Source organism: Rutilus rutilus (genome assembly GCF_951802725.1).
Source record: "Rutilus rutilus genome assembly, chromosome: 12".
Taxonomy (NCBI): domain Eukaryota; kingdom Metazoa; phylum Chordata; class Actinopteri; order Cypriniformes; family Leuciscidae; genus Rutilus; species Rutilus rutilus.
The window spans coordinates 32,693,664-32,721,475 of record NC_140217.1 but is presented as its reverse complement, the minus strand read 5'-3'; the positions used below and the strand labels follow the sequence as shown (position 1 = coordinate 32,721,475).

The 27,812-nt window shown below is 37.8% G+C and overlaps 1 protein-coding gene across 8 annotated transcripts in view; it reads left to right on the top strand.

Annotated features, from left to right (window-relative positions):
- The window catches only part of frmd4ba (FERM domain containing 4Ba), a 61,023-nt gene that overhangs the window by 23,979 nt on the left and 9,232 nt on the right, over positions 1–27,812 (top strand). For 5 of the 8 annotated variants that reach the window (XM_084425620.1, XM_084425619.1, XM_084425617.1 and 2 more), the window contains exons 6-19: positions 7,794–7,850; positions 8,268–8,290; positions 14,455–14,538; positions 15,448–15,513; positions 15,951–16,008; positions 18,697–18,783; positions 24,990–25,066; positions 25,677–25,815; positions 25,959–26,100; positions 26,197–26,330; positions 26,430–26,546; positions 26,645–26,873; positions 27,097–27,144; positions 27,626–27,749. In XM_084425620.1, the coding sequence (XP_084281746.1) occupies positions 7,794–7,850; positions 8,268–8,290; positions 14,455–14,538; positions 15,448–15,513; positions 15,951–16,008; positions 18,697–18,783; positions 24,990–25,066; positions 25,677–25,815; positions 25,959–26,100; positions 26,197–26,330; positions 26,430–26,546; positions 26,645–26,873; positions 27,097–27,144; positions 27,626–27,749 (1,385 nt within the window). Of the gene's footprint in view, positions 1–7,446; positions 7,693–7,793; positions 7,851–8,267; positions 8,291–14,454; positions 14,539–15,447; positions 15,514–15,950; positions 16,009–18,696; positions 18,784–24,989; positions 25,067–25,676; positions 25,816–25,958; positions 26,101–26,196; positions 26,331–26,429; positions 26,547–26,644; positions 26,874–27,096; positions 27,145–27,625; positions 27,750–27,812 lie in introns of those variants that run through there. The other 3 variants (XM_084425622.1, XM_084425623.1, XM_084425621.1) reach the window with 1 other exon arrangement.

Genomic DNA, 27,812 nt, shown 5'->3' with positions numbered 1-27,812 from the left:
GCTGCTGGGTTGGCTGGTTCCTCTGTAGCCTCTTTCAACTGTAAAGGCCATTATTGAACCACCAAATCTAACTCAACCTAACACATTTGATAAAGAAAGAAGGTAGTATGAATTCAGCTTGCTCTGACAGACTTCCTTATTTTTTAATTTTTTTTGTCTAAATAGAAACCATTACAGTTCACATAGGCTAATTCCAAAATAATCATATACGTATTTGACTATCTCATGCTGCTTTCTGATTCCCTCCACTGTAACACACACACACACAAAAGTTAAAGTTTACACAAAAATGAGGTGGAAAATACTAATGATTTGTTACTGGAGCAATTTTGAAGCAATTGGGTATATATGCAGTGTGCTTTATTTTTTTTCTTCTTTTTTTTTTCTGTTGGTGTTTACTATTCGCGTATCTTTGACAAAGATAGAATTGTTTACATCTACTTTCTGTAAATGGGAATAAATATGGACATTTAAGAAATTTACGTTTTTTCTGTAATTTTGTGCAGTTTACTGCAGTATAAGGTTAAATGCCTAACAGTTTTATTATTGACTGTTTACATAAAAAATGTGTGGACTTCAGGCTAGTAGTTTTTGGTGTGGTTTAAAAATCAATAATTGTGAAATGTCACTGGTATGTAAAATGTCATGTAATAACCTTATTAATTAAAATACAAGGTTACATGAGTCAAAAATAAAGAAAACAATAACTAAATGTGGCATTTAATAAAATGGGTTTATGTGAAGATTGTTTTAAGTTCTCCTAAATTAAAACTGTTACATTTTTTTAAAGCTTATTAAATGTTAAAAATAATAGATTTCAGTTATATAATGTTGAATGGTTGTAATTACACATTTAATCCCCAGAAACTGAGGAAACTTTTTTTTAAATAGAGACATCAGTAGCAATATTGATGATACTGGCCTTCATTCATAGTAACTACTTAGTAAAAAGATGCCATCAAACAAATTAAATGTGAAGTTATGTATTACAATATAAAAAATATATTACATATTTTAATGTTAGGTGAGATTAATAGTGATTACAGAATTATTTAGTTATTTTTAATCGATTTACATCACTAAATATAAGTAAATATTTGCAATATTGCTGATAATCCGTTCTTTGTGGTGTAGATGGTGTGAGGGGGCGCTGCATATGGCGTGATTGAGTGGTTGAGGGATTTTCCTCGTTGCTGTACAGCGACCCCATGTTGATTTTTTTAATCTACTCCTGTAACTGTAGTACTACAGCCACAAACTTCTTTAGACTTCTATTTAAAATTACCCCTGCGCGATCGTGTGGTGAAAACTTTTTATTATTTTTTTTAACCATGTAGTTTTTTTTAATCATTTGCGTTCACGAGACAACAGAGTTAGTCTAGATGGAAATAGGGGTCCACGCGCACCCCCCGGCTTTTTTTATGCCACCTGATTTTTTCAAATCTTTAAAGTGTCTATTTTCAGAATCTGCCAGGTAACAAGCTGAAATAATGTCCCAAAGGCTTCATTTTTAACCCTTTGCGGAACCCGACCGGAACTCGAAAAATCAAAAAATTATATAGAAAGTGGCATAACATTTGAAGTAAACAACATACAGACACAAATGAACATATTTTCCCATACAATTCTGAGCCCAGGAATTGAATGGAATGGTCATTTTTGACATTTGAAAACATATTGACCCTATTTCTGGACAAAAATAGCAAAAAATGTCAAAAATTTGTAGCGGATCAACTATATTTTCCTTGTCTGAAGTGCATAGGGTGATTTCTTTTTCACAAACTGTTATTTCTTTATCATTCAAGTGTCTATTTTAAAATTAAATTGGGTACCAAGCTGAAATAATGTCCAAAATGCTTTATTTTTAACCCTTTGCTGCACCCGAACGGAACCCGAAAAATCCAAAAATGATATAGAAAGTGGCATAACATTTGAAGTAAACAACATACAGAGACAAATTAACATTTTCCCATACAATTCTGACCCCAGGAATTTAATGGAATGGTTATTTTTGACATTTGAAAACATATTGACCCTATTTCTGGACAAAAATAGCGAAAAATGGCCAAAAATGTGTAGAGGATCAACTATATTTTCGTTTTCTCAAGCGCATAGAGTGATTATTTTTTTCACAAACTGTTATTTATTTATCATTCAGGTGTCTATTTTAAAATTAAATTGGGTACCAAGCTGAAATAATGTCCAAAAATGCTTTATTTGTAAACCTTTGCACCAAATTCGAAAAATCTAATGTGATATAAAGTGCCATAACTTTTGATTTGTAAAAAAACTCACAGAGACAAATGGACACATTTTTCCATACAATTCTGACCCGGGGAAATTGTTATTTGTTATCTTTTAGAACATCTTGACCATCTATGGTCAAAAACAGCAAAAAAAAGCTAATTTGACACCATTTTTATTATACTAATAGCAGCCTGAAATGGGGTTTATTTTAACCTTTTACTGCACCTATCCTGAACCTGAAGAAATTGAAAATAGCTTTACTTTTGAAGTAAACAAAACAAAGCAAAGCAAATTAACTTAAAAAGTTTGGGAATGTTGGGGCTTTGCAGTTGGCAGTTGGTGGCTGTCGGTTGGTACCTGCAGATCGCCATTTGAAAAAAATGCTATATCCTTTTACTGCTACTGTTGTGTTTGCTGCTGCGACACTCAGTTCTAAAAGAGTCAAATTTAACGAACATTGTTTCAAATGCCTCGCCCCTTGTGCATACACAAGGAAGATGGGCCCTCGGAGTGCGCCACGTGCCTGGGACCCACCCACACTGAAGCTGCACTCTCTGCTCTCACTGCAAGAGCCTGCCCATCTCAACACTGCAGACGCGGCTAGCTCTATTTCGAGACGGCGACACTGTCGCTTTCTCACTTTCTCACTCACTTTCTACTTCGCCGGTCCTGTTCACTCAGGCAGACCAATGCCCCCTCTCCCTTCAAGCGACAGGTCTCGTCTCCTTCGGCAGATCGCACGAAAAACACAACGACAGCCTCTCCATCACTGCACTTGAGGAAGAGTGGACAGGCCCAGCTGACCCCGCCTTCTCATAGTCTGGTGTTAGCGCTGCTGCTACCGGAACTAGGCTAATTCGGACACTGAGATGCTGCGTATCCTCACTGCGGCCGTTTTAGACCTCGGTCTCGAATGGACCTCGCCTGAGGAGCCACCTAGAAGCAGGCTGGATGGATGGTTTCTGCCTGGGCGCCAGCAGGCCCCTGTCACAAGCCAGCGCTTTTTTTCCCTGAGGTCCACGACGAACTCACGAAATCATGGCGTGCGCTGTACTCAGCACGCACGAGCGCTTTTACTTCCGCCACGCTCTCCTCTGTTGACGGCGCAGCAGAAAAAGGTTATGAGAAGCTGCCTCCGCTCGAAGAAGCAGTTGCCGCCCATCTATGCCCACCCACTGCTGTTGGCTGGAGATCCAGAGCAGTTCACAAGACATCCCTGGAGTGTCGAAATGGGTTTTGTACATTATAAAGAGAGGTTACTCGCTCCAATTCCCTCGCAGACCCCAATGGTTTCAGGCGGTCATCGAGACCTCGGTGAGAAGCGGCGTGGCTCACGTGCTTCACACCTAAGTGCAAAATCTGCTAGAAAAAAGGGCGATAGAATTAGTCCCCCCGCGCTGAGCCGGTCAGGCTTTTACAGCCGTTACTTCCTTGTACCAAAAAAGGACGGTGGCACTCGCCCCATTCTAGATCTGAGACATCTGAACAAAGCTCTCATGAGATGGCCATTCAGAATGATAGCTACCAAACAAATCCTCGCGCAGGTTCGCCCGGGGGATTGTTTTTTTAACGGTGGATCTGAAAGACGCTTACTTTCACATTAAGATAACGCCCCATCACAGGCCATTCTTGAGATTCGCCTTAGAGGGGTAGGCTTATCAATACACGGTCATACCGTTCAGTCTGTCTCTAGCAGCCCATACCTTTACAAAGTGCATGGACGCAGCACTTTCTCCCCTGAGGCAACGGAGTGCGCGTGCTGAACTATCTCCACGATTGGCTCATTATTTGTCAGTCGAAGACCGAATTATTGACAGACAGATCTATGCTCCTCAGCTATTTGGAATGCCTGGGGTTCAGGGTCAATTTTTCCAAGAGCAAACTGTTAGCCAGCCAGAACGTAATCTTTATGGGCACAGTTATCGACTCTACAATGATGAGAGAGAGCGGCTCACACCAGAGTGCGCTCTCTCTATAAGGGGTCCTTCAGGGTAGGTGCCCCTCAGGAAGTTTCAGAGGCTTCTCGGTCTCATGGCCGCTGCATCGTCAGTACTCCAGCTAGGGTCCACTCTTATTAGTCTACCTATTACTGTCCATTAGCACAATTGTCCTGGGACTTATGTTTGGAGCGACCCTTATACTCCAGCCCCTTATTCATGAAACCCGACTCACGTCTGGTTACTGTCACTATGTTGGGGTTTGTTATGGCTTGTTTCTGTGAACCTCGGGGTGCTTCCCTAGGATCCAGTTGTATGCAGCCACTTGCTAATAGTGCTGCATTTTACATTGCATCCCCACTGCATATTAGCTACGTAATACGAAGTGACCGTTCTCGAAAGGGAACATACTCGGTTACTAACGTAACCTCGGTTCCCTGAGAGTAAGGGAACGAGTATTGCATAGCCTGCCGCACTATTACAATCTGTCGGGATTTGTCACTTCAGTCGATTTAAACCTGCTATTTGGCCAGAATGGGATTCCTTTATAGACTAAGGGGATATTTTGGGGATATTTAATTTTATTTTATCAATGAATAAATTCCACTAGAAACAAACCTCGTTGTATTATTTTAATTTAATACTGTGAAGCTGCTTTGAAACAATCTGTATTGTGAAAAGCGCTATACAAATATACTTGACTTAACTAAGGCCACGCCCATTTAGGCGCGCTCTGACGTGCGACCCAATCAGATGAATTGGCGCCCATCACGTCAGAGGCGCTTGGCCATAGGTTGTGCAGTTGCCGCAGCACAGCCAATGGGCGAGCTAGACGCTCTGCTGTGTTCGCTGTGCAGCTGCACTGCGTATTAAATTATTGCACACGCTTAGCAACGACAGACGCCTCCGGAGCGCAACCACCCTAGCGCTTTGGAAAAATGAGAATGCGGCGCGCCTAGCGTTTTCTATGCGTTTTTAGGCGCGATATGTGAACGGCGCCTAAGAATGTAATCCTTTACCACACAATACGACTTATGTGCTGCTATCTTCTGGGCCTGCAGACTGTCAATGTTGTCTGCTGCCTTTTCTGCTCTCTCCCTTCCATGCTCATGGATTTGGTACTCTGTGTTGAAGTTGTTTCTGCATGATAGATGATACTTAGCTTCCATTGCAAAAAGGTCCTTGTCCTACACCTTGAGATAAAGAGCCTATTTCTTTAATTCCTGTGCCCTAGGTTCAATAACTTTCCAGGCTGGTTCCTTGTGTTTCCAACTCTGAAACTTTGTAAGCTCTTCAGTCTTGCCCTTGAACTTGGATTTTGCTTTGTCACAGAAAATGCAATGATTGGGAAACGAGAAGGAACACCTTCTTGGAGCTCCTTCAGATACCCTGGTAATACAGAGTTCTCACGAGAGCACAAGTTGAATTTGCTCAGCGAGATACTCTGGTGTTGAGTAATGATGCTCATTAAATATGCCCCTCGATCGGAGCTGCACCAATCACATCGGGTTATCTGATATAGGCGGGCCAGAGGTGAGCTAAACAGATGACGACAGTGCTGTTACGTCGAAGTCATTAGTAAACATTGCAAGATGGCTATGGATGAACACCAGTTGTTTGAAACGGCTTTGGCCGCTACAATGAACGAGTTAGACTTGGCTTTTTATCTAAAAGAGGAACAGAAGACGGCGCTTGAATTGTTCCTTTGCAAGAAGGACGTTTTTGCTGTTTTGCCGACCGGATACGGTAAGACTATAATCTACCAGTTAGCTCCGCTGGTAGCATTTTATTGTTGTGATTGGTCGTAGTGTTATCCAATTGCGTGCAGTGAGATTTTCAAATGCACGCTTGGTGCCGCCCCTCGAGCTGGGCGATTTGCATTAGTCGACACCAGACCATTAATCTTTTAGATTTAGTTGCACTGCGTTTTAAATTATTAGAAATAAATTATCAAAAGAGAAAGCAGTGGGAAATGGCGATCTGCAGGTACCAACCGACAGCCACCAACTGCCAACTGCAAAGCCCCAACATTCCCAAACTTTTTAAGTTAATTTGCTTTGCTTTGTTTTGTTTACTTCAAAAGTAAAGCTATTTTCAATTTCTTCAGGTTCAGGATAGGTGCAGTAAAAGGTTAAAATAAACCCCATTTCAGGCTGCTATTAGTATAATAAAAATGGTGTCAAATTAGCTTTTTTTTTGCTGTTTTTGACCATAGATGGTCAAGATGTTCTAAAAGATAACAAATAACAATTTCCCCGGGTCAGAATTGTATGGAAAAATGTGTCCATTTGTCTCTGTGAGTTTTTTACAAATCAAAAGTTATGGCACTTTATATCACATTAGATTTTTCGAATTTGGTGCAAAGGTTTACAAATAAAGCATTTTTGGACATTATTTCAGCTTGGTACCCAATTTAATTTTAAAATAGACACCTGAATGATAAATAAATAACAGTTTGTGAAAAAAATAATCACTCTATGCGCTTGAGAAAATGAAAATATAGTTGATCCTCTACACATTTTTGGCCATTTTTCGCTATTTTTGTCCAGAAATAGGGTCAATATGTTTTCAAATGTCAAAAATAACCATTCCATTAAATTCCTGGGGTCAGAATTGTATGGGAAAATGTTAATTTGTCTCTGTATGTTGTTTACTTCAAATGTTATGCCACTTTCTATATCATTTTTGGATTTTTCGGGTTCCGTTCGGGTGCAGCAAAGGGTTAAAAATAAAGCATTTTGGACATTATTTCAGCTTGGTACCCAATTTAATTTTAAAATAGACACTTGAATGATAAAGAAATAACAGTTTGTGAAAAAGAAATCACCCTATGCACTTCAGACAAGGAAAATATAGTTGATCCGCTACAAATTTTTGACATTTTTTGCTATTTTTGTCCAGAAATAGGGTCAATATGTTTTCAAATGTCAAAAATGACCATTCCATTCAATTCCTGGGCTCAGAATTGTATGGGAAAATATGTTCATTTGTGTCTGTATGTTGTTTACTTCAAATGTTATGCCACTTTCTATATAATTTTTTGATTTTTCGAGTTCCGGTCGGGTTCCGCAAAGGGTTAAAAATGAAGCCTTTGGGACATTATTTCAGCTTGTTACCTGGCAGATTCTGAAAATAGACACTTTAAAGATTTGAAAAAATCAGGTGGCATAAAAAAAGCCGGGGGGTGCGCGTGGACCCCTATTTCCATCTAGACTAAGTAGCTTCTTTTGGTGCACGTTGAAACACGAGTGCTGAACCTGCTCCTAGAATGTACCATGTCATCTTGTGGTGGTCCAAGTTATGTACTGCAGTCATATAAAATATATTAGTGTCTATTATGTTTTTAAAATACTAAATTCATGTGTTATCGTAATAATATGTTAGTCGTGTAATGCTACATAGTGCGTGTAAGGTAGATAAAGTGTTTACTTTTGTACAAACACCCCGTGTCTGTTTACAAAGATGGTATCGTCCACTGTGGAACCTGTGTGTGGTGGAACTGGAAACGGTTGGTGGGATAAATAATAGTGAGATTCGGTGTGTCTGCCGAAAGCCTTTAGTGTAAAGCGATTTAATAATTTTTTACTCCTTCCTTTTTAATACTTACAGGAAAACATTGAAGTGGAGAGTGAAATCGTTTTTAAGTTAGCTGCATACACTGTTCAGGTGAGTGAGAATTTGAGTTCTCTGGGTTAGTTTTGACAGACTCGCTGCGAGTCATTTTCACTCGCAATTTGTATCTCCTGAACTGATTTTAAGCTGCTTTGGAAATAAACCAGTTACAACGACATGGGTACTAAAGTTTTTTTACGCCAGAATTTGCATTTATCTTTTCTCTAAACTTCGCTAAACTGTTGCATGCTTGTATTTGTGCGTTGAAGTGCAACTTAACTGTGATTATATCAACATTTCATTATTTGGCAAATGTCTAATACAAAGTTTAGAGACTTGTGGTCTGTAGCAAACCCACTCTGGAGTTAAGCTTCTTACCGCATTGACTCAAGACTCAAGCATGTAAGTTAACGTTATAAAGGTTCAGTCTGAAATGATTCATCAACAAGCACTTTTTGTCTCTTTCTTTAGGAGGCTAACGGAGACTACACAAGGTAAGAGAAAACTTGGATCTTGGAAGACATTAGATCAGGGGTAACCGACCTTTACAGTCCCAGATATATCCTCTAATACAGACTTTATATTCTAATTGATAGATAGTTATCTATCTATCTACCTCTCTATAGTTTCTAAAGTTTTTTATTTGTTTGACTTTGATAAATTAGTAGATATTGTTCAATATGAAGACAACTTTTATAAATCAAGTTTATATATCACCTAGTAAAAGTAACACTTTATTTTGGCCAACTTAATGGAACAGGCACCTGCTTGGACACCTGTGTGAAAGTTTAATCCACTAAAATGACCTTGGAACCAGGTGGTTAACAGAAAATGGAATATGTTGGGGTTGATGAGATGAGGTTAAGGATCATTTGTGGGGTGGAAATTTTCGGCGCATGTACGAGTGTGGCTGAAGTTCACACATACTTTTAGCCTCACTGTACACACTACTTTATTTTGTATTTATATTTACTGATATGTCTTGTATTTGTTGGGATCAAAACGTTAGTATTAAGGTTATGTTTGAAATTGGTATACTGTCACCATAGCTTAAGCTTCCTGTTCTTACAGTTAAGCCTTATAAAATTTGATGGAGACCATTAATCAACAGCAAGTAACAGGCGTAGGGGGTTACAAAGCTAAACTCTTCAGATATTTAACTTTTATCACTGCTGTAAATTACATAACGTTCATAACTCAATTAAAAGTCAGTTCCTTTCCAGACCAAACTTGAAATGAAAAAAAGTTGCCACATTAAGTTTTTGCACTGGTGTTCAGTTGATTATAAATTCCATCATACCTTGCAAGATAAAAAAAAAAAAAAAAAAAAAAATCATGTTCTATTTTTATTTGTATTGCTAAAATTAGTGTCCATCTAACTTGGTGGTGGAATTGTTTTTGCGAGTTAGATCCATCTAAAAGTAAGCATTTTTGAGTTAATGTTCAGGTTGTGTGCCTCAATGCTGTTAATTCAGCCCTAGTTGATCATTTCCAAAGGAAACATTTAATGAGTGAGTAGAGCTGGCAGTCAATATATGTGATATGTCCATGGGTTAGATATTTCTGGACTCAAACCTTAAAAAAGGACCCATGACAGTTGCATTTCATGTACGACAGCTTAATTCAATTCAGAGCTTTCTGTTGTTTATAAATGTTGGCCACTTTCTAAGCACATTTTTACAGTCATCATGCCAGTTGGCATATTACCTAGTTCTCCGTTCATAAATTTTCAGGAGGTTTACTCCACGTGATTAGTTGTTGTGAGTAATGGAATTCTTCATCCTCTCTGTTAACATGTACTTGAGGCAGTGAATGGGATGCATTGGGGGATAAAGCAATCTGTTAACGAAACCCTAACAAATGAAAAGGGTGAATTGGTCAGCAAGGTTTGAACATGTGTTGACCACTCGTTCTCAGTAGCCTTGCAGTTCATTGTTGGGAAACAGAGCTTGTCCACTGTTGAGCAGAGTGAGAACAGAGGTGTGCAAACAGCCCCTTTTACTCTGAAAATGTTTACCTTGCAACAACGACTGCTTTTGTTTAGCAGTGGGTAACTTTTTAAATGTCTCGTGAAATGGCTTGACAAGCTTTGTTTTCATTCTGTGCCGACGTGCTTCTGTCGAAATGGACAGGAAAGGGACATATTGAAAGGGCTTGTCGGGAAAATGGGAGGTTAGAGTACACAGGTGGCATATTAGGCATATTTATATATATATATATATATATATATATATATATATATATATATATATATATATATATATATATATATATATATATATAAGGTTATTCAGCAAGGTTAGGCTACTTACAAAGGAAATAAATTCAGTTCTTTTGAACCTTCTCTATTCATCAAAGAACCCTGAAAAAAGTATCATGGTTTCCACAGAAATATTAAGCATTCACTTTTTTCAACATTGATCATAAGAAATGTTTCTTGAACATATTAGAAGGATCATGTGACACTAAAGACTGGAGTAATGGCTGCTGAAAATTCAGCTTTGCATCACAGGAATAAATTACATTTTAAAATATATTCAATAGAAAGTGGTTATTTTACATTGTAATAATATTTCACAATATTCCTGTTTTACTGTATTTTTGATCAAATAAATGCAGCCTTGGTGAGTATAAGATACTTTTTTCAAAAACCTCTACATTTTACAGACCCTAAACATTTAAAATGGTAGTCTATTCCCAATTTTGAGTTTTTGGTTAAAGATATAGGTTGGTCATGTTAGTACATTTTTATGCCTGATATGCCCTTCACTATTTATTTGCTGGCACATAATTAAGCAGTTCTGGTAGCAGTGTATCATTATTGATAGCATCCTCTTATAGTATAAGTGGGCTTAACATCAGCAAACCCTTTAGACCTTCTCTTCCTCTAATTTCTGTTATTTCATGTGGATGAAGCTCCCAGATCTCATAAAGCCAGAGCAGTTGCATTTGGAGGCCCAGGGCTTTAAGTTTATGTAGGAAGCTAGAAGACCCCCACGTCTCTTCATATTAACCTACCACTCCTCCTCTTCTCTGTTAAGACTGCATAGATGTTAGTGGAAAGGGAGTGGAGACATCTCCCGTTGGCAGACATAGGGCGTCATGCAGGATGCTGATGTCATCTGTCTGCAGTTTAGGTCAGGGGCAACCACTCAGGGGTTCTTCCTATACAATCCCCTCCTAATATTTCCTAGTTCTTTAGAGAGAATATGGAAAGTTTAAAAAGTGGTGTCACTTTTAAAATAAATATTAATCAGTTTTATATTTTTAAATACTGTTCTGAAAATCCTTGATCCTGTTGAACCTGAAAATCTAAGCAGAAATCACATACGTTTCAAGGACGTTGACATCAAGACCTGTAGAGTGCAGTAGTCAGGTTCTGGAAGTAAAAATTCCATTCATTTTCTCCATAAGGAAATTCGCTTTTTAACGATAACTTTTATAAGCCTTAAAAAATAGATCTACTCTGAGTTCAGAAGTTGTTAATCAATGTTATATGCTTTTATGAAGCAATAGCCTATATATTAAAATTACCTTTAAAATATAATGTTTCTCTAGATATAATCAACAAATTTAAATATTTATATATTTCTCGATAGTTTTTAATTTAATTGCCATTAGCAATGCTTCAGTAGTGAGGGGAAAGCCCAAAGTATACTTCGACTGTCTGCGCAGTGTCCGCGTGACGCAACCAAACCTTAAAGAAGTCACGTACACATTTTTCAATCTTTGTCTTTTTGTCCAATTTTCAGATATTTCGAGCTTTGAGTAAAAGTTTGTAATGTTGTGATTCACCTCTGAGCTGGTTTGCTTGGATCATGGCTTTAAAAAGAAAACTTTCAAAAATCCCTATAGGAAAAACAAATGGGAAAAAAAACTTCCGGAACCAACGCCACTGATAAAGTGGGCGGGCACTAATGCACTTTATGTGTATTCTTGAAAAAGCTGACACATGGCTCTAACTCCTCCATGCGTTGCTTGTGCTGGGTTAAGCATGTGCCCGCCCTTCCTTGCCAACTCTTTGATAGTACAGACAGCATAATGAATTCCAGATTGCTGACAAGGCATTGCAGTCTCAGGGAACCAGCTTACTGTATTTTACCACATCATCAACCCAGCCTGCTAGATTTATACCTTTATACTTATCATTTATCGCTGAACTGCAGAACCAACTGGCTTGGAAAGGGAAAAGCGCCAGGGAATATAGTGGTGCTTAGTCGAGCAAGGTATTAATGGGCTGATAAGCGGGGCTAGAGAGGTTTTATGTTATCAAGTCTGTAACCGGTTTCCTTTTGTCTTCAATTAATTTTCAAAGTATTCTGACTCAGATGTTGTGGTTTTAAAGTGTTCTGCACATTTAGATCAGTTTTTGCCCCTTTGTTTTCTGGTAATTGCTTCCTGTACAAACAATATCGCCCACTTCACCCTCAACATGGTTTTGGAAAAGATCAGATCAAAGCTTTCTTGAGCAGATCAGATATCTGGAAACACAAGACATGAGGGTTTTCTATAACACTGCTGTCCTGTTTGATGAATTCAGGTGTTGTGTCTTTCCTTCCATCACAATGGTTACACTTTTTTTGTTGTAGTTAAATATGGAGCCTTCTAAGCCCTTAAAGGGTTAGTTATTGCAAAAATTAAATAGAAATTTATTTTTTACTCACCCCCCCCATGCCATTTCAAACCTGTATGACTTAGGCCTACTTTCTTCAATTCAGCACTAGATGCCATTTGTCCATGCAATTACATGCTCTTTGTTTCAGAGAAGAAAGTAAGTCATACGGCTTTGGAACAAAATGAGCATCAAGTATACGACAGAACTATTACTTTAAACATGCTTTGTAATTGAAATGCTATAACTGTATATTCAGGTAACAGACTTTGACATTGAAGTATAGTACACTCTCACCACTGAGATAAGATGCTATTAGCTCAAGTACTGCATCATTACTATCACTAACTTCAGCTTAAATTTATAACCTCACATGGGAACATTTACATCTAATCTTTAAATATCTGCTCTGAGTGACTATAAAAAGTCAAGCTTAGCCAAGATGCAGAATTATAGAAAAAAATGCAGGTCTCATAATGATTTGTAATTTAAACACTAATTGGTTTAAAGTGTAAGAGTTGTGAGCTGTTTGCAATAGGGTATATGTCGAACGCCGCATTACGAAACCGGAAAACAGAACGCATCGCTTCCGGTTCAGGTCTTTTGTATGTGCTTCATACATTTTTTTACTGTTTTACTCAAGATAACTTAAAAGGAGCGAGCAAAGATGATCATAACCAATGTCCCTCGCATGTGAAGATCGATATTTAAAAGTAAAAAAAAAAAAAAATCTTCACACTAACGTTTAGATATTTAAATAGAATAAAAAGCCAATAACAAAGTGAGATAGGTAGGTTAGCTGATTACCTTAAAATTCCATAGATATCGGCATCAGTTCATACGGCTGTTAACACTTTCTATGACAAGCGGATGCGATGAGACCAGGTTTCCGGTTTCGTCATGCGACGTTCGACATATACCCTATAGGAAGCCCATCTATCTGGAAAGGAATTCCAGCATGAGGATGAAAGATAAAAATGGCGTGCTCCTCAAAACTCAAGAAGCTCTAAAAGAAAAATATGCAAACATCAGTCAATCTGTGTCATCACTTACCACCTCAGAGTTCTGTTTCTAGAGAATGAAACATGCTCTTCTCAAGCAAATATTATCTCTTAAATCACACCTTGTTTTGACATTTACAGAATCTATACATTATATTATAAAACGGATAGTTCCGGTCTTTGATTCTGAGTGGTTGAGCCGCATTCGAAGCCGTTGTAAATTACTCAACAAACATACACCTGTGACCGCATTACATTAGTGTTACTGCGCAACTGCTGTTTGTGATTCTTTGTTGCTGCATGTGTTGCTTGGCAACCTCTTGGGAACTACATTGCTTGGCGCAGGAATAAATGTGTTGTGTTATAACGTTATATATTTTTTTGTTGCTGGTGTTTATTTTATGAATAATAAATTTTCCATTTTTATGGAGTAACCATTTTATAATAAGCCCCTTGAAGCCGTGTTTTACAGTGAATTTAGAAGAGCTAAGGGGCTTTAGAACTGCTTTATTCTTTCTGGTTTGCCACATCAGTTTGAAAATTTGTCAAGTTTCAATAAAATCGAATGAAATGAAAACCTATTGAAATATATGAAAATATTAGGTTGTAAATTGCAAAAGGTGTTGCAGTAATGAGAGACATCAGTCAAAATTAAGTGAAAATATCGAATCTTTCAATGTTTCAAGTAACTGCACTCGACTGCTAATAATCAATTTTTAAAATAAAAAATGTATTCGCTTTCCTGATGGTATTGACGGTTTCAGACTGTTCGTAATGAGATTTTTAAGGTTGTGTTTTGGAAAATATGTTTAAACAAATTTGTCAGTAATTTTTTTTTTTTTTTATTAATTTTAACAAACACGTCATACATTGTTTTTAATGCCTAAAAAGGAAATTTGATGATGCAAGTCTATATCTAGTAGTCTTGATACTGTAGTCATACGGTACAACCATGTTTGGTGTTTTATGCACTAGCATATATTTAGCTAGGAAGTATTTCATTTTAAAACAGTCAGTGATGTTTTTGTTTGTTTCAATCTTTTAGTGATGAAAGCACAAGATCAGACTTAAAAAAGCTTCCAGCTTTCCCCACCGCGGTTTTAAAGGAGCACCCATCATTAGCATTCTGGTAAGACTGCATTTTTGTTTCTGTAATAAAGGCAGGTAACATCTGTTATATGCCATTTTTCAGAGTGAAACGCAATATTCAGAAGGAAATTATGTAGGCGAGACTTGATTGTATCCATCATGATCATATTTTTCAGAACATTATTCAGTGTCTAAAACCAACATATTCCATAAGTGTGAATATATGTGTTATGAGTCTTGAAACTCAAAGACTTTAGTGTAGCCAGGTTGTAGTGTGCAAGCTGTAGCCTGTTTATTTCAAACAAACCTTGCTAATTAACTTGCTTGTTAATGATGCCTGCCCTCTGGCTACTGTAACCCTAGACGTCTAGATGTTGAAGTCTACCACCTTAAAAGGATTGATGTGGCAGCGTTAATCAATGGGTATTGAGTGTGGGGAGCAGTAAGACAGTAAACCAGTTAACTGACAGCAATTATTGAAGTGTGTGAGTGGGAATGAGTATGTTAGGAAACAGCTGTGTGTTAGTGCAAGTGTTTAAGAGGCAGCTGTGTGAGTGAGTGCATAAGCAGCTGTGTTAGTTTCTATATAAAAATTGTCTATATATTGTCATTTTATTTGTGTACAAGTTTACTGTAATGTTCATCTGTCATATTAGTTTCCTTTTTGCTGTTTCATATTAATAGTGGACATGAATACTTACAGCGTGTATGTGTGTTTGATGAACCGAACCGGTTATTAGGATAATTTGCCACAAACAGTGTGTGAGTGTGATTCACTGGCCAGCCAGCCAGATGGCATTTCACACATGGGTGCACCTGGTGTAATATCTGACTAGTTAATAGTCTGAATGGCCTCGTCATTAAAATGGCACATTCACATATTGGTCTTATGCTCAATTATTTTATTGCAATTGTGCGGATGGTAACGTTTCTCTCTTTTGCCCTCTAGTGAAGATAAAGTAATCGAGCATTATAAGAAGCTAAAAGGACTCAGTCGTGGACAGGCTATCGTACGGTAAGTACAATAATAATTTATACGCCTGAAACGTACAGTAGATACAGGAACTGCGAGACTGAGCTTGTTGCCCAACCTCTGATAACTGCTGCACAGTTGTTTGTGGAAGAGCGAAACTGCGTAATTAATTAGACCACATTACTGAAAGTGACCGCTTTCAACCGGCCTAATCACACTGTCCCACTTTATTTTTAGCTCATTGGGATGAGACAAGGTCATTTCTGTCAGCTTGATTTGTGCTCCGGCATTGATATATTGACCTTGTCCCTCACTGTGAAAGCACCAGGAGTTTGTAGGACTACTGTCAGTGACACATTATAGATGATTAACTAGGGTTAAAATGTTGTTCATCCTTGTTGTTTTTGTCTGAAACACTGTCTTATTTACTTTCTGTGCTATACTGTCATTTACTGGACTGTTGTAACTTCAATCAACAGGTATATGACCTTAGTCGAGTCCTTGCCTGCATATGGAGTTCATTACTACAAAGTGAAGGTATGTGGTTTGATTTATCATGTGGTATTTTAGGACATAAACCTAGACATTTTAAATGCTGAAGCTGCCATAATTAGTATGTCCTTTACTTGATTTATGATTGGTTAGATTAATATCCACTGTGTGGTATAATTATAATTGTGCTTAGTTCATTAGAAATTAGAGATGCACCGATTACAATTTTCTAGGCCAATTACAATTTTTCATTGAGTTTGACCTGCCGATACCGATTTTAGCCGATTCCGATTTCATTTTTTCTAACCACTTCACAGCACGCACAAATATTTATTTTCTATCTTTTCTTTAATAGAACATTTTATATTTTGCATTTCTGTAGTGGGCTAATTGATTTCTGTTTGTACTGGATTTCTTGAAATAATGTATCAATAGTAGGATTATAAATAGCAGTTATTATATGACATTCTGTGACAGTCTGTACTTTTTATTAATTTAAATGCATTAAATTAACTTTATCAATTAAAAAACATGACATTTCTCTTTGGCAAACTTGCCTATAAAATGCAATAACTGAAAAAGTATATTAGATTTTCGTTATTTTATTTCCGTGAACATAACTGCCGTTGCAAAACAGGCACATAAAAAATAAATAAAAACAAGATGAAATGCATAAAGAACTCCACAAAGCATATCTGGATTATCATGCCCATAAATAATATTTGTGTGTTGGCTATGGCTATATATGTTATTTTTAGTTGCACTGATATGATGATTGCATAACGAATTAACAATTCATTACTCCCACCCAACGCCACCATGGTTTAATAATTCGTTCCCGCATTTTATTTTAAAATTAAAGCGAACACACAATTAACTATATAATAATTCGTTAACTATATAATAGCCTACCTGGTTTAGTAAATCGTGCATGGCCACGTTGTAATAATTCGTTCCCTTGTTTTAATAAAATCATTTACTAAAATCAGAGAACAAATTTAATTTGTGGCCATGATTTAGCCTAAATGAGAGAACGAATTCTTAAATTCATGGGAAGGAAATCTTAATTCGTGGTGCAACCCGGTCACACTAAATGCGTCTCTATAGCACGCATTGTGTTTATCGTGCAATTTATACACGAAAACGAGTTTTTACGTGCATATGATATGCATAGGTAGGTTTAGTAGTGGTGTGGAACAACCACACTGTATGTATTATACGTTTGGGTAGGATTAGTGTTTTGGGATGCGTGTGTATTACACGCCATAAAGTGCGTATCATATCATATGCACGCAAAAACTGCGTGTATCATATGTACGCGAAAAAGAGCGGGGTACAACACAAAAGCTACCTTACCTATTTATCTAATTTATTATCATTGGCCTATAGCTCACCTTTTGCTGCACTATGTTTGCGTAGCACATGCTTGTGCTTTCTGCCAATGTGCCACTTTAGATTCCAATATGAATCTTTGCTAACTCACACTATCTCTCTAGGGATGGGTATCCCTATATAAGCTATATATATATATATAAATAAAGAACCGATAAGAATACCGTTAAAGTACCAGATCAATAAGCAGTATCGGTAAGAGTAGTAATACCGTTAAAACCTCACCGATACTGCTTATTGATCCGGTACTTTAACGGTATTCTTATCGGTTCTTTATTTTTTATATATATATCGATTCTTTACATATATATATATATATATATATATATATATATATATATATATATATATATGTAAAGAATCGATAAGAATACCGAATCCTAATCCTACCCAAACGTATAATACATACATACCCCACACCACTACTAAACCTACCCATATATATATATATATAGAAATATAGAAATAAAGAACTGATAAGAATACCGTTTGTTTTGTTATATATATATAAAATACACATTATATAGGCCTACCTACACAGTGCTTTAATTTCAGGAAGGTCTGCTAACATTACTGTTCAGGTATGGTCTAAAAAGAAATCTAATAAAGTAATCAAATGTAAAATAACACTGCATAGTTTATCAAAGCTGTGGTTATTCATTCAGGAGCTGTGAGTGATTTTTCTCTTTGCCTTTTGTTGTTTGATTCGCAGTAATGGCGCAATCGTCAGCATGTTTATTAGACTGCTTCCCTTTTAAGACCGATCTAATAGGCTACCGATGCACCATGTTTTCTCCCAACTATTTCCATAACTACGTCCAGACTGTCTCAAACTAGCAAATCATCAAGTGCATTCTGGGTTGAAAGAGCGGCACTGAGCGGAATGAGGGAGCGGAGTGGATTCTTCAGAAAGGCGCTCTCCGCTCTGGAGGAAATATAACCGCTCCGCTCCCCACTCCGCTCTGCTCACATGCTCTGTTTCCTACATCTGCATTCCGTGTGCACGTGTGATGTTGATGTTGCGCGATGTTAATCATGCGTGGCGCCCGAGTGCATTTGACCGGCATAAAATCGGCATATGTCAGACTGACCGGCCAGACGCCAGTTATGGCCGATCACGTGAAAATCTGCCAATTACGGTCACCAGCCGATCAATCGGTGCATCTCTATTAGAAATGTCTCTGGAGATCAAACAGTGCTGTTTAAATCACTGCTACTGTATGTGAATGGCTGTGTTGGTTGGACCCATTTGATCTTTTTATTTCTCTACCATGCCAGACAAAAGCAAATAATAATTACATTTCCTTTTTTTTTTTTAAACAAAACAATTTTTTTTTTCAGGACAAACAGGGCATACCGTGGTGGTTGGGGATTAGCTACAAAGGCATTGGCCAGTACGACCTGCAAGACAAGCTCAAGCCACGAAAGGTTTGCTGTTTTGTTGTTTGTTTGTTTTTGTTCTAAGAGCAGTGCACAGTGGAGTAAGAGTAAGCGTACAGTGGTAATAAAGAAAATTCTATGGTTCTTTCTAGGTTCAAACTCATAATTTAGAGGTGTATTTATCTGAAATGCTTAAAGGGGACTTATTATGCTGAATTAATTTTTAGCCTATAATTATAAAAATCCACCCAATACTTTTTTTTATAATCTCCATAAATAATTAACAATCTCTCCAAATGCCTGGTTTTAGATTTCCTCCTGTTCTTATGTAAGAGTGACGATCTGCCCTATTAGCATAGATCCTGCCCTGAGTGAGCCACAGCAGTCCGCCATTTCTGTTTACTCGCTGTAGCAGCTGGGGATATGCAATGTCTGTGCCAAAAAACATTACGTTCTGTTGTTGGATTTACCAACGAACATAGGAGTCTCCATAAGGGGCTTTTGCATACGCTACTAACTTATCATTTCTGTCTACTTTTACATTTATAATAATTCTATCTAATAATGTATTGGACAGGACTGTTAGACAGATCGTAAACTAATGAACACGGAGAATGCGAGCGCTGTGTGCTCAGGCTCTTGCTGGCGTTATCAGCGGCGTCAAAATAAATGTCACAACAACAAGCACGGCTTATGTCACTTCAGAGTTCCTACTGGCGGTGCGAATGCAACCAGAAAACGTTCCTATGGAAATTATTAGTTCTCAAGGAACCACCCTGGTGGTTAGTTCCTAGAACTATCCGGTGCGAAAGCCCCTATAGACTCCTGGCGTCTGAGTCACTGAGGACACCGTGGTTGAAGTTGCTACTTGAGGATGGATTAGTAAGTTACCAACTGTTCGGGATCCAGCTTATAGTCTCCGGATCGATACTGGTCACGGCAACAATGAAAGGGAGAGCGGTCACATTATTACAGTTTATCAGAGTTGTTTTACCAATATAAAGTTTACTAGTTTATTAAGCACCCCCTGAAAAGGCATAAGGTCTGTATATATTTGTTTACTGTTAGTTGTAACAAGTGTTTTTGTGTAATTGTGTATGTTAATGATAATGAAAGGGAAAGAGAGAGTTTATGGATAAGACATTAATGCGCACTCGAGTTCAACACTGCTGACAGTTTCTGACATTTTCAATGTGTGAGATTGTCTTGTTTTGTTACCATAGAGCTCTTGAAGCTTCGCCGTCTTCTAGAAAAGGGTCCAGAAGCAGCAGCTCATTTGCATTTAAAGGGATACACACCAGATCAGCGCATTTTTGCTCACCCCCAAGAAGTGGCAATTTGAACAATTGTCAATTAACAACACAATTATCCGTGGGGTATTTTGAGCTAAGACTTCACACACACACACACACACACTCCGGGGACATCAGAGACTTATTTTACATATCTTAGAAATGGGCATAATAGGTCACCTTTAATGCTTACACCACCAACGCCAGATTTACCTCTTATTGTGACATAGGCCAAATAAAAAAAAAAGCCCTCCTCCCTGTATATTCCTTCAGAGTATTTCTTAAGGATCATGTGACACTGAAGTAATGACTGTTGAATTCAGCCTTGCCATTACAAGAATAGTTTATATATTAAAACAGTTGTTTTAAATTGTATATTTCATTTGTATATCTCAAATCTCACCGACCCCAAACCTTCGAGCGGTAGTGTACAATTCTGCTTGTGGACATCTACTCTAGATTGCTTACTACCAAGTGCCTAAAAAATTCTAAATAACTTCCAGATTTCAATGCCATTAAGCTGGCAAATCCAGTGCTTTGTTCATCCTTAGAAGCAGAAATAGTATTAACCCAGTACCTTGTAAACCCAACTTTTTTTCCAAGTGGATTGGTGCTCCCCAAATCCCAGAGGTTGTGCCAAGTCAGCCAGATTTTTATGTGCAATATGTTTTTCCTAGAAATGTCCTATTGAGATAGGCTATCTCTTAGCTCTTATTTTGTGTTCATTGGCATTTTTAATGAACATTCTCATTTACCACATTTTTATCACATTTCAAGGATATGAGAGATTAGTAACCATTGCTCTTTTTTTATGAGGAGGACTTTCTATATTTCACCCCAACCTCACTCATTAAAGTGTCTGTTAATTGGCATCCATTACACCAATGCTTTGTAGGATGCAGCTGGGTGTGTATGTATATTCAGTCCTATGCCAGAGTGTTAATGGGCATGTCCCTCTCTGTAACCCTGCTGCATGGCTGCAATGAACACCAGCCCCTCCCTGTGGAGGGTGTAATTATGGAGCTTCATGGGGAGCAGGAACTGGAGCGATGCCAGCAATGTGATGTCTGAAGGGGGAATGGCTCCATTGACAGAACCCCAATCAGCTCTTCTCTTGGCAAAACTAAGACTGCTACTGGAGGGTTAGAGAGTGAACATAGAAATCCTTTCTTTTTCTCTTTTTGTCTTAACAGAAAGATGTGGTGGTACCATGGTACAATTGAATCATATAGTATTACCAGGATACTTTGATATATAAGGTACCATGACCAAAAAAGGTAACACATTTGGTCATCTTCTCTCTCATTCCCTCCCTCTCTTTTGTGTGTCTTTTCCCACTCGACTGAGTGTTTTAACTGTCTCTTTTTGAAAGTACACTAGGCCCTGTCAGAGTGCAACCCATCATCTGGCCAGTATTGATTGTGCTTCCTGCCAAGAGGGCAGTTTTTGTGTCCGCCCGCCCCCCGATCTTCTTCCAGCACGCCGAGCTCATTATGCAAATCTGACCGCCATTGTGCATTTCACTCAGGCCAGACAATTGATCAAGCAATAAAACACAATTAGCCTAGCAGGGGGCCATAAAGGAGAGCGTGGGGTCTCGCGGCTGTAACTCCTCCACAGGCAAGAGCTATTGGGAGTCTTCAGTATTAAAAGAAGCTCTGAAACTTTTTGTCTGAACTTTCCCGGGCTCTGAACTGATGCCCTATGAAAGCAGTAAATTAAGTGAAAAAACTCAGTCCAGTCATTAGTCTGTCCTCAGTTTTATCCCAATTTTTTAATAGGAACATTTCTGTAGATCTTAACATTGCTTATCAGATGTTGGTTAATAATTTCTTAATTTTGGTTGTGTTTACACTGAATGCTCTGCTCTTGTATATTATTTTACTGGGACATCCTCTAAGTCAAGATTTTTCAAACTTTTTGATGCCAAAATGTGATGATCCCCTTGCAAGGGATTCCTTTTCTAAATTATAAAAGCAGCAAATGTGATTATTATTATAAAGATAACCTGTTGTTTGCTTAATTGAAAGCAAATTAATAAAATATTACCTGAAAAGTAAAACCTTGACAACAACCCAAAACACCCCAGTGTTAAGGTGGCGATTTTTGCACAGGCAAGGCAAGCGCCTCTCGCTCATATTTCTTTCTAAACAGTTTACTATTTATTTGTGGTTACCTCCATAGGGATTGTGTGTGTATGAGTGTATCTTGTCTGAGAGAGGAGGATGCAGAATATATTTGAGTCATAATTCAGAGCTGACAATTGCATCTGGATTGTCTGTAAATATGGCGATGACAAATCATAGAGATATCAGAGATTTTAAGACTAATGCCAGGCAATCTAGTTTTTGGTTGGAACGTGCCTTGAAATAAATAGCATTTCATACATGAGTCCATGTTGGATCATGTGTATTGATGGTGTCTGGTGTGGCTTCTTTGTTATATTTAAAATAATTTGTTCCCTAACTGTCTGAAGAGCTAGTCAACTGTATTTGCTAAGGAAATAAAACCATTTCTTTAAACATCCAGCTCATGCAAAATAGTTAATTTTTTTTAATGTATTTACCACTCCAAAAAAGGACTGATAACTGCATTTCACTTCTGTGAACACAGCTTATTTTGAAGATCTAGTGATGCATCATGAGGGTGTGTCAATATTCGCAACATATTTCTGCACTGCATCATCATTATCCCAGTAACATGAAAGAGTTTAAGGTGTGTATGATTATAAAATAATATACTTTCACACATCCCAGATGCATGAGCCTGTTTTTAGATGCGTGTAATGCCGATTTGAATCCACAGTTATCGATACTGGTGCTAAACAAATCTATGGTGCTAATTGGTATCACATGTTACATTTACACCAAGATCAGTGATACTTTAAAATACATCATCTGTAGGGTTTTTATTTTATTTTTTGTTCATTTAATGTAATTTCGCATTTATTTTAGTTGTTGACTTCTGCAGACTTCCTAGATGTGCCTGCCTGTCTTGCTTTATCAGTCACAGACAGTCTGAGGTGTTGAGGATTGTTCCCATTGTCTTTCCATTTGCATGCTCTCATTTTCCCCTCAGACTTTATCTAGTTATCTCTTATTTAATTGGCTAAAAGAATTATGCTGAAATAGCTTATCTCACTCAGCATTCTAAATGACTGCTGTTCATGTATTAACAATAGTTTTCTCTCACCCAGTCCTGGTTTTAAATTAGCTGATTTTGCACTTGGTATTTCTGTGTCACAAAAAATACATTATAATGGTTTATCACATGTTTTTGTTATAAAAAAACCCAGTATGACTTAAAAAGAAATATTTTGGGTCTGTCGTGTGTTTATACTGCTTATTTTAAGTAATCAGTACCACCTTTCGACATCGACATAAGAAGTATATACTTTTAGTTATTTGTTTTAAATGTCAGAGAAAGGTCAGGGAACTTTCATGTTGTCAGATAGTGAGGCATTCCCTGTTGCTGTCGCTTTGGCTATTTAGTCACTGTGAGAGAGGCATGCTGTTTTCACCAGGAGGTGAAGAGTGCCATGGCCAGCCATCAATGATTACAAGAAAGTAGTAGATTCCTCGCATACTTGCCTTGGGAAGCGTAAGGGAGCGAGCATCCAAAACAACAGGTGATGGATTAAGATTCAGACTGTAAAAATGAGACCCATCAGGAAAAGGAACACGGATTAATGAATAGCTATTGAAGGGTGTACATTATGATCAATGCTCTAAATCCCCTCCCAAAATGAAAGAAGAGGAATGCCATTCTGTGCGTGTGTATTTTAGTGAGAGTAACCTGTTTGTCTGGTTTGACAAGGACAGGAAGCGAGTATCAGAGTAAGAGGGAGGTGACTGTAAAGAAAGAATGAAGTTGCGAAGGTTTAATTACATGTGTGAGTTAGAGTTTCAGAGAGACGATGGCATAGTTGGCAGGCGGAAACCGAGAGTAGTACTTTAAAGTCTTGCTCAAGGTGAGTAAGAGCAAAGTGAGGTGCTAGTGATGTCACAGAAAGAGGGAGGGAAGAGGCGGGGCTCACTTTTCTGAAACTCTTGCAACACCTTTTGGTCTCTTTGAAAGCAGACAAGCGAGTATTGTTCAAGGAAGCCACAACCCTGTGGGAAACTTTAGATCAGGACTATACTATACAGGACTATAACCTGTCCAACAATCAAGGGATTTTACAGGCTTACTGACTGATCTGGTAAGGTCCATTTTAAGTTCTTTGAAATTAGAATAAGTTGTCATTATTAGTTTTGTTGTTATTAAACATGACTGTCAGAAATATGTTAAGTTTTATTATGCTCGTAGCAGTCAAATCTATTGTAAGATCCATGCTCGGATCATATTGTTTCTATGAATATTACTCAGAGGAGCATTGGAGCAGTACCTGGTAGGGAGCATTTATTAACATTCCTAGTAAATCCTCACCCCCGCATGCTGATAGTATTTGGATATTGTACTTTCCCTGCCCTAAGCTGGGAAAAGCTATGACGGAGCTCTAGAAAAAAGCTATGAAAGGATAGTTCACATGAATTGCAGATGTTTTGGCCATGTTTTTATCACAGATCTGTTTTTCAGTGCTCTCCCTTTAGGGCCAAATTGAGGTGCAAGCTCAGTGGACGCTTCGCTTCTGTCGTGCTTAGATTCTATTGGCTTTATACCTGAAGCAATTGTCTCGTGCTTCCAGCTAAATATATCAATATCCATATGATCCAGTCATTGTTTTTGTGAACAAATTCAGCATATATTGTTTCTAGGAATTAATAATGCATTTTTCCTGCTCTGACAGAGAAAGCAAAGAAAAAATAGCTGAAATACAAGGATGTAAAAGTTCTTGATCTCACAAAGAGATATGCAAATCATAGAAATGAATGCTCAATGAAAATAAATGCTTCTTTTTTTTTTTTTTTTTTTGTTCCTAATATAGTTCTTGTCTAAATCTAATTTCCTTTTTCTCTGTAGCTCTTTCTGTGGAAACAGCTTGAAAACTTGTATTTCCGCGAGAAGAAGTTTGCCGTAGAGGTCAACGACCCTCAGAGGTGAGAAAATGAGACATATATACACTAGGTTGAGCCTTAATATACTTTAACATGACAAACCTGAACGAGATCGACGGAAGCACTCAATGAGCACAGTTATTGATTTGTTTTTACCGTAAAACGTTCAGCATTATTTTTGCGCTTTCAGACTGTAAGACACGGCCTTTGAATAGACTGACTAAGTAAATGTTAGTGATGCAAAGCCTTTTTGCCGTAGCTGATGGGTTTCCAGCACTGAACTGTAGCAGTGAAGCAATCGGTCACTTTACGCTGTAGTAGTAATACGGGCTGAGGTTGCTCTGTAAACAAAGATGATATCACCACTGTACATTGTTACCGTACTAGTGCCACCAACCTGCCTTATTGTCAATTGGTATCAAATATCAGGAAACCCAATAAACTGCTTTATGTAGTAACATTTAATTGTATTGGTTTTATCCATTTAAGAACTATTTAGTTTGACTAAATCAACCTTTTCAAGCATATAATATTTATCTTTGAATACCATGCAAAAAATATCCTTTACAGAAACAAACTTTCTCATTGACCGTAAATAGGATGAGGAATGTGTTTATGTTTGACTTCAATGTGCACATGTGTTAATCCATAGAAGAACAGCTTCTAGACGCACATTTGGTCAGTCTGGTCAGGTCATCCACACGTGGTATGCCAGCCACTCTCTGATCAAAACCATCTGGGTAATGGCAATCAGCCAACACCAGTTCTACCTGGACCGCAAACAGAGTAAAGTGAGTATGCATTAGTGCATCTTTAATACTTAATACTCATAAATTCAGAAATGCACAAATCATTGCTTTGTCTCTGCGCTGATATCATGCAAAAGTAATTGAGATGATGTCATAACCCTTCTTCTTCTTTTTTTTACCTAAAGGCTAAAATAACTACAGCAAGAAGTTTGGGTGATATTGCCATGGATCTCTCAGAGACTGGAGTTCCAAGGAGCAGTAAGCTGGTCAGCATGGAGAGTAAAGACAAGCTCATCATGGCCAGCAATGGAAGTTTGGTCTCTTCCAGTAAGACAATCTCTTTCATTTATTCCAAGAACAGCCTAATGAACTTTGTCGTTCGAACTGATATCATGATTGAGCTTGCTTTTGCTTTCATTTTAGATTCTGCCGACAATGATGTGAATGAGGAACAGAAGAAAGAGAAGATTGCAGAACTGAAGAACAAACAGAAGATCTTAAGTGAAATTCTGGCACTAAAGGAAGAAGAGCTGAAGAAAATCTGCCTCCGGGAAGCTGTTAGTGGCTTGTCATATATCCTTACAGTCTTTTAAGTTTGTCAATTTATACCGGCCTATTTTAAGATTTTTCTTTGCTTTTTATTTTTCTTTGACCAGGAGCTTACCGGTGTGTTACCTAAGGAGTATCCTTTGGCATCAGGAGAGAAGCCCCCCACTGTTCGAAGGCGCATGGGAACTGCTTTCAAATTGGATGATCTTTTCCCTTATGATGCGGTAGGTTGTCTCATTCGTTCTTCTCAGAAATGCTGCAAGAACTCCTCGCATTTTGTGTTCTTCTATGCTAATTGAATGATGTTGTTTTTTCCTTGCAGGACCCTCATTTAAGAAACATGGAGGGCTGCTTTGCGCTCCAGAAGAAGATTGTGGAGGCAGCGAAAAAACTTGCCTATGAAAATGAGCTCTGTAAAACTGTGAAGAAGAAACGCAGGAGAAACCTTCTGGATGCTACCAAAAAACTTCAGGAGATTGAAAATGAGATTAATTGTTACAGAGTGAAGATTGGCAAGGAGCCCACACAAAGAGCTTCCGTCATCATTGCTGGTACATATCTGATTTAACGATTACTCATGATTATATAAATGTATTGGTCAAAATATGTGGGACACTGAAAACATGCATGCTTATACTGCGTATGTAAACTTTGCACTCTGTTGACTGTTATAGTTTTATGCTTTACTTGAGATGAGATAATGTTTTAGGCTAGTTGTAGTAATGGATCATGGTGGCGAGGAAATAATAACTATAATCTTAATTGTTTTTGCAGATGATGTGAACCTTGACAGCCTTTCTGACTGCCTAAATTTGGAAGATGGTGAGTACTGTTGGTGTTGAATTCAGGTACACGACCGTTCAAAATTTTGGGGTTGTCTTTTTATTCTTATGCTCACCAAGGCTGCATGGCAAAAAGAGTTTTTTTAGCATTTTCAGCAGTCATTACTCCAGTCTTTAATGTCACATAATCGTTCAGAAATCATTCTAATATGCTGATTTGGTGCTCAAGGTATATTTCTTGCTGTCATCAATGTTAAAACAGATGTGCTGCCTAATATTTTTGTGGAAACTTTGTTCTTTGATGAATAGAAAGTTCAAAAGAACAACATTTATTTGAAAAATAAATATTTTGTAATATAATTGTCTTTACTTTCAAAATTGAATAAAAGTATTATTTTCTTTTGAAAATCTTATTGACCCCAAACTTTTGAACAGTAGTGTATAAATGCCTGTAAGCACTTATCGCTGTAGGCTAGACTCGGTGGCTACTCTCTTAATCTTGTTAACTTGTTTTGTCTTAGATGAGCCATCTCAGAGACAACGTTCACGTTCAGTGCAGTATTCTCCACGCCCTAACTCGTCAAACTCCTTCACTGCATCATACAATTCAGATCACGGAAATGACGATCACCAGAACTACAGCAGGTGAGAGGCCCACCAACCACAGCTCTTTAGGATTAATCTTAAGCACTTCTTACCTTTCCCTGC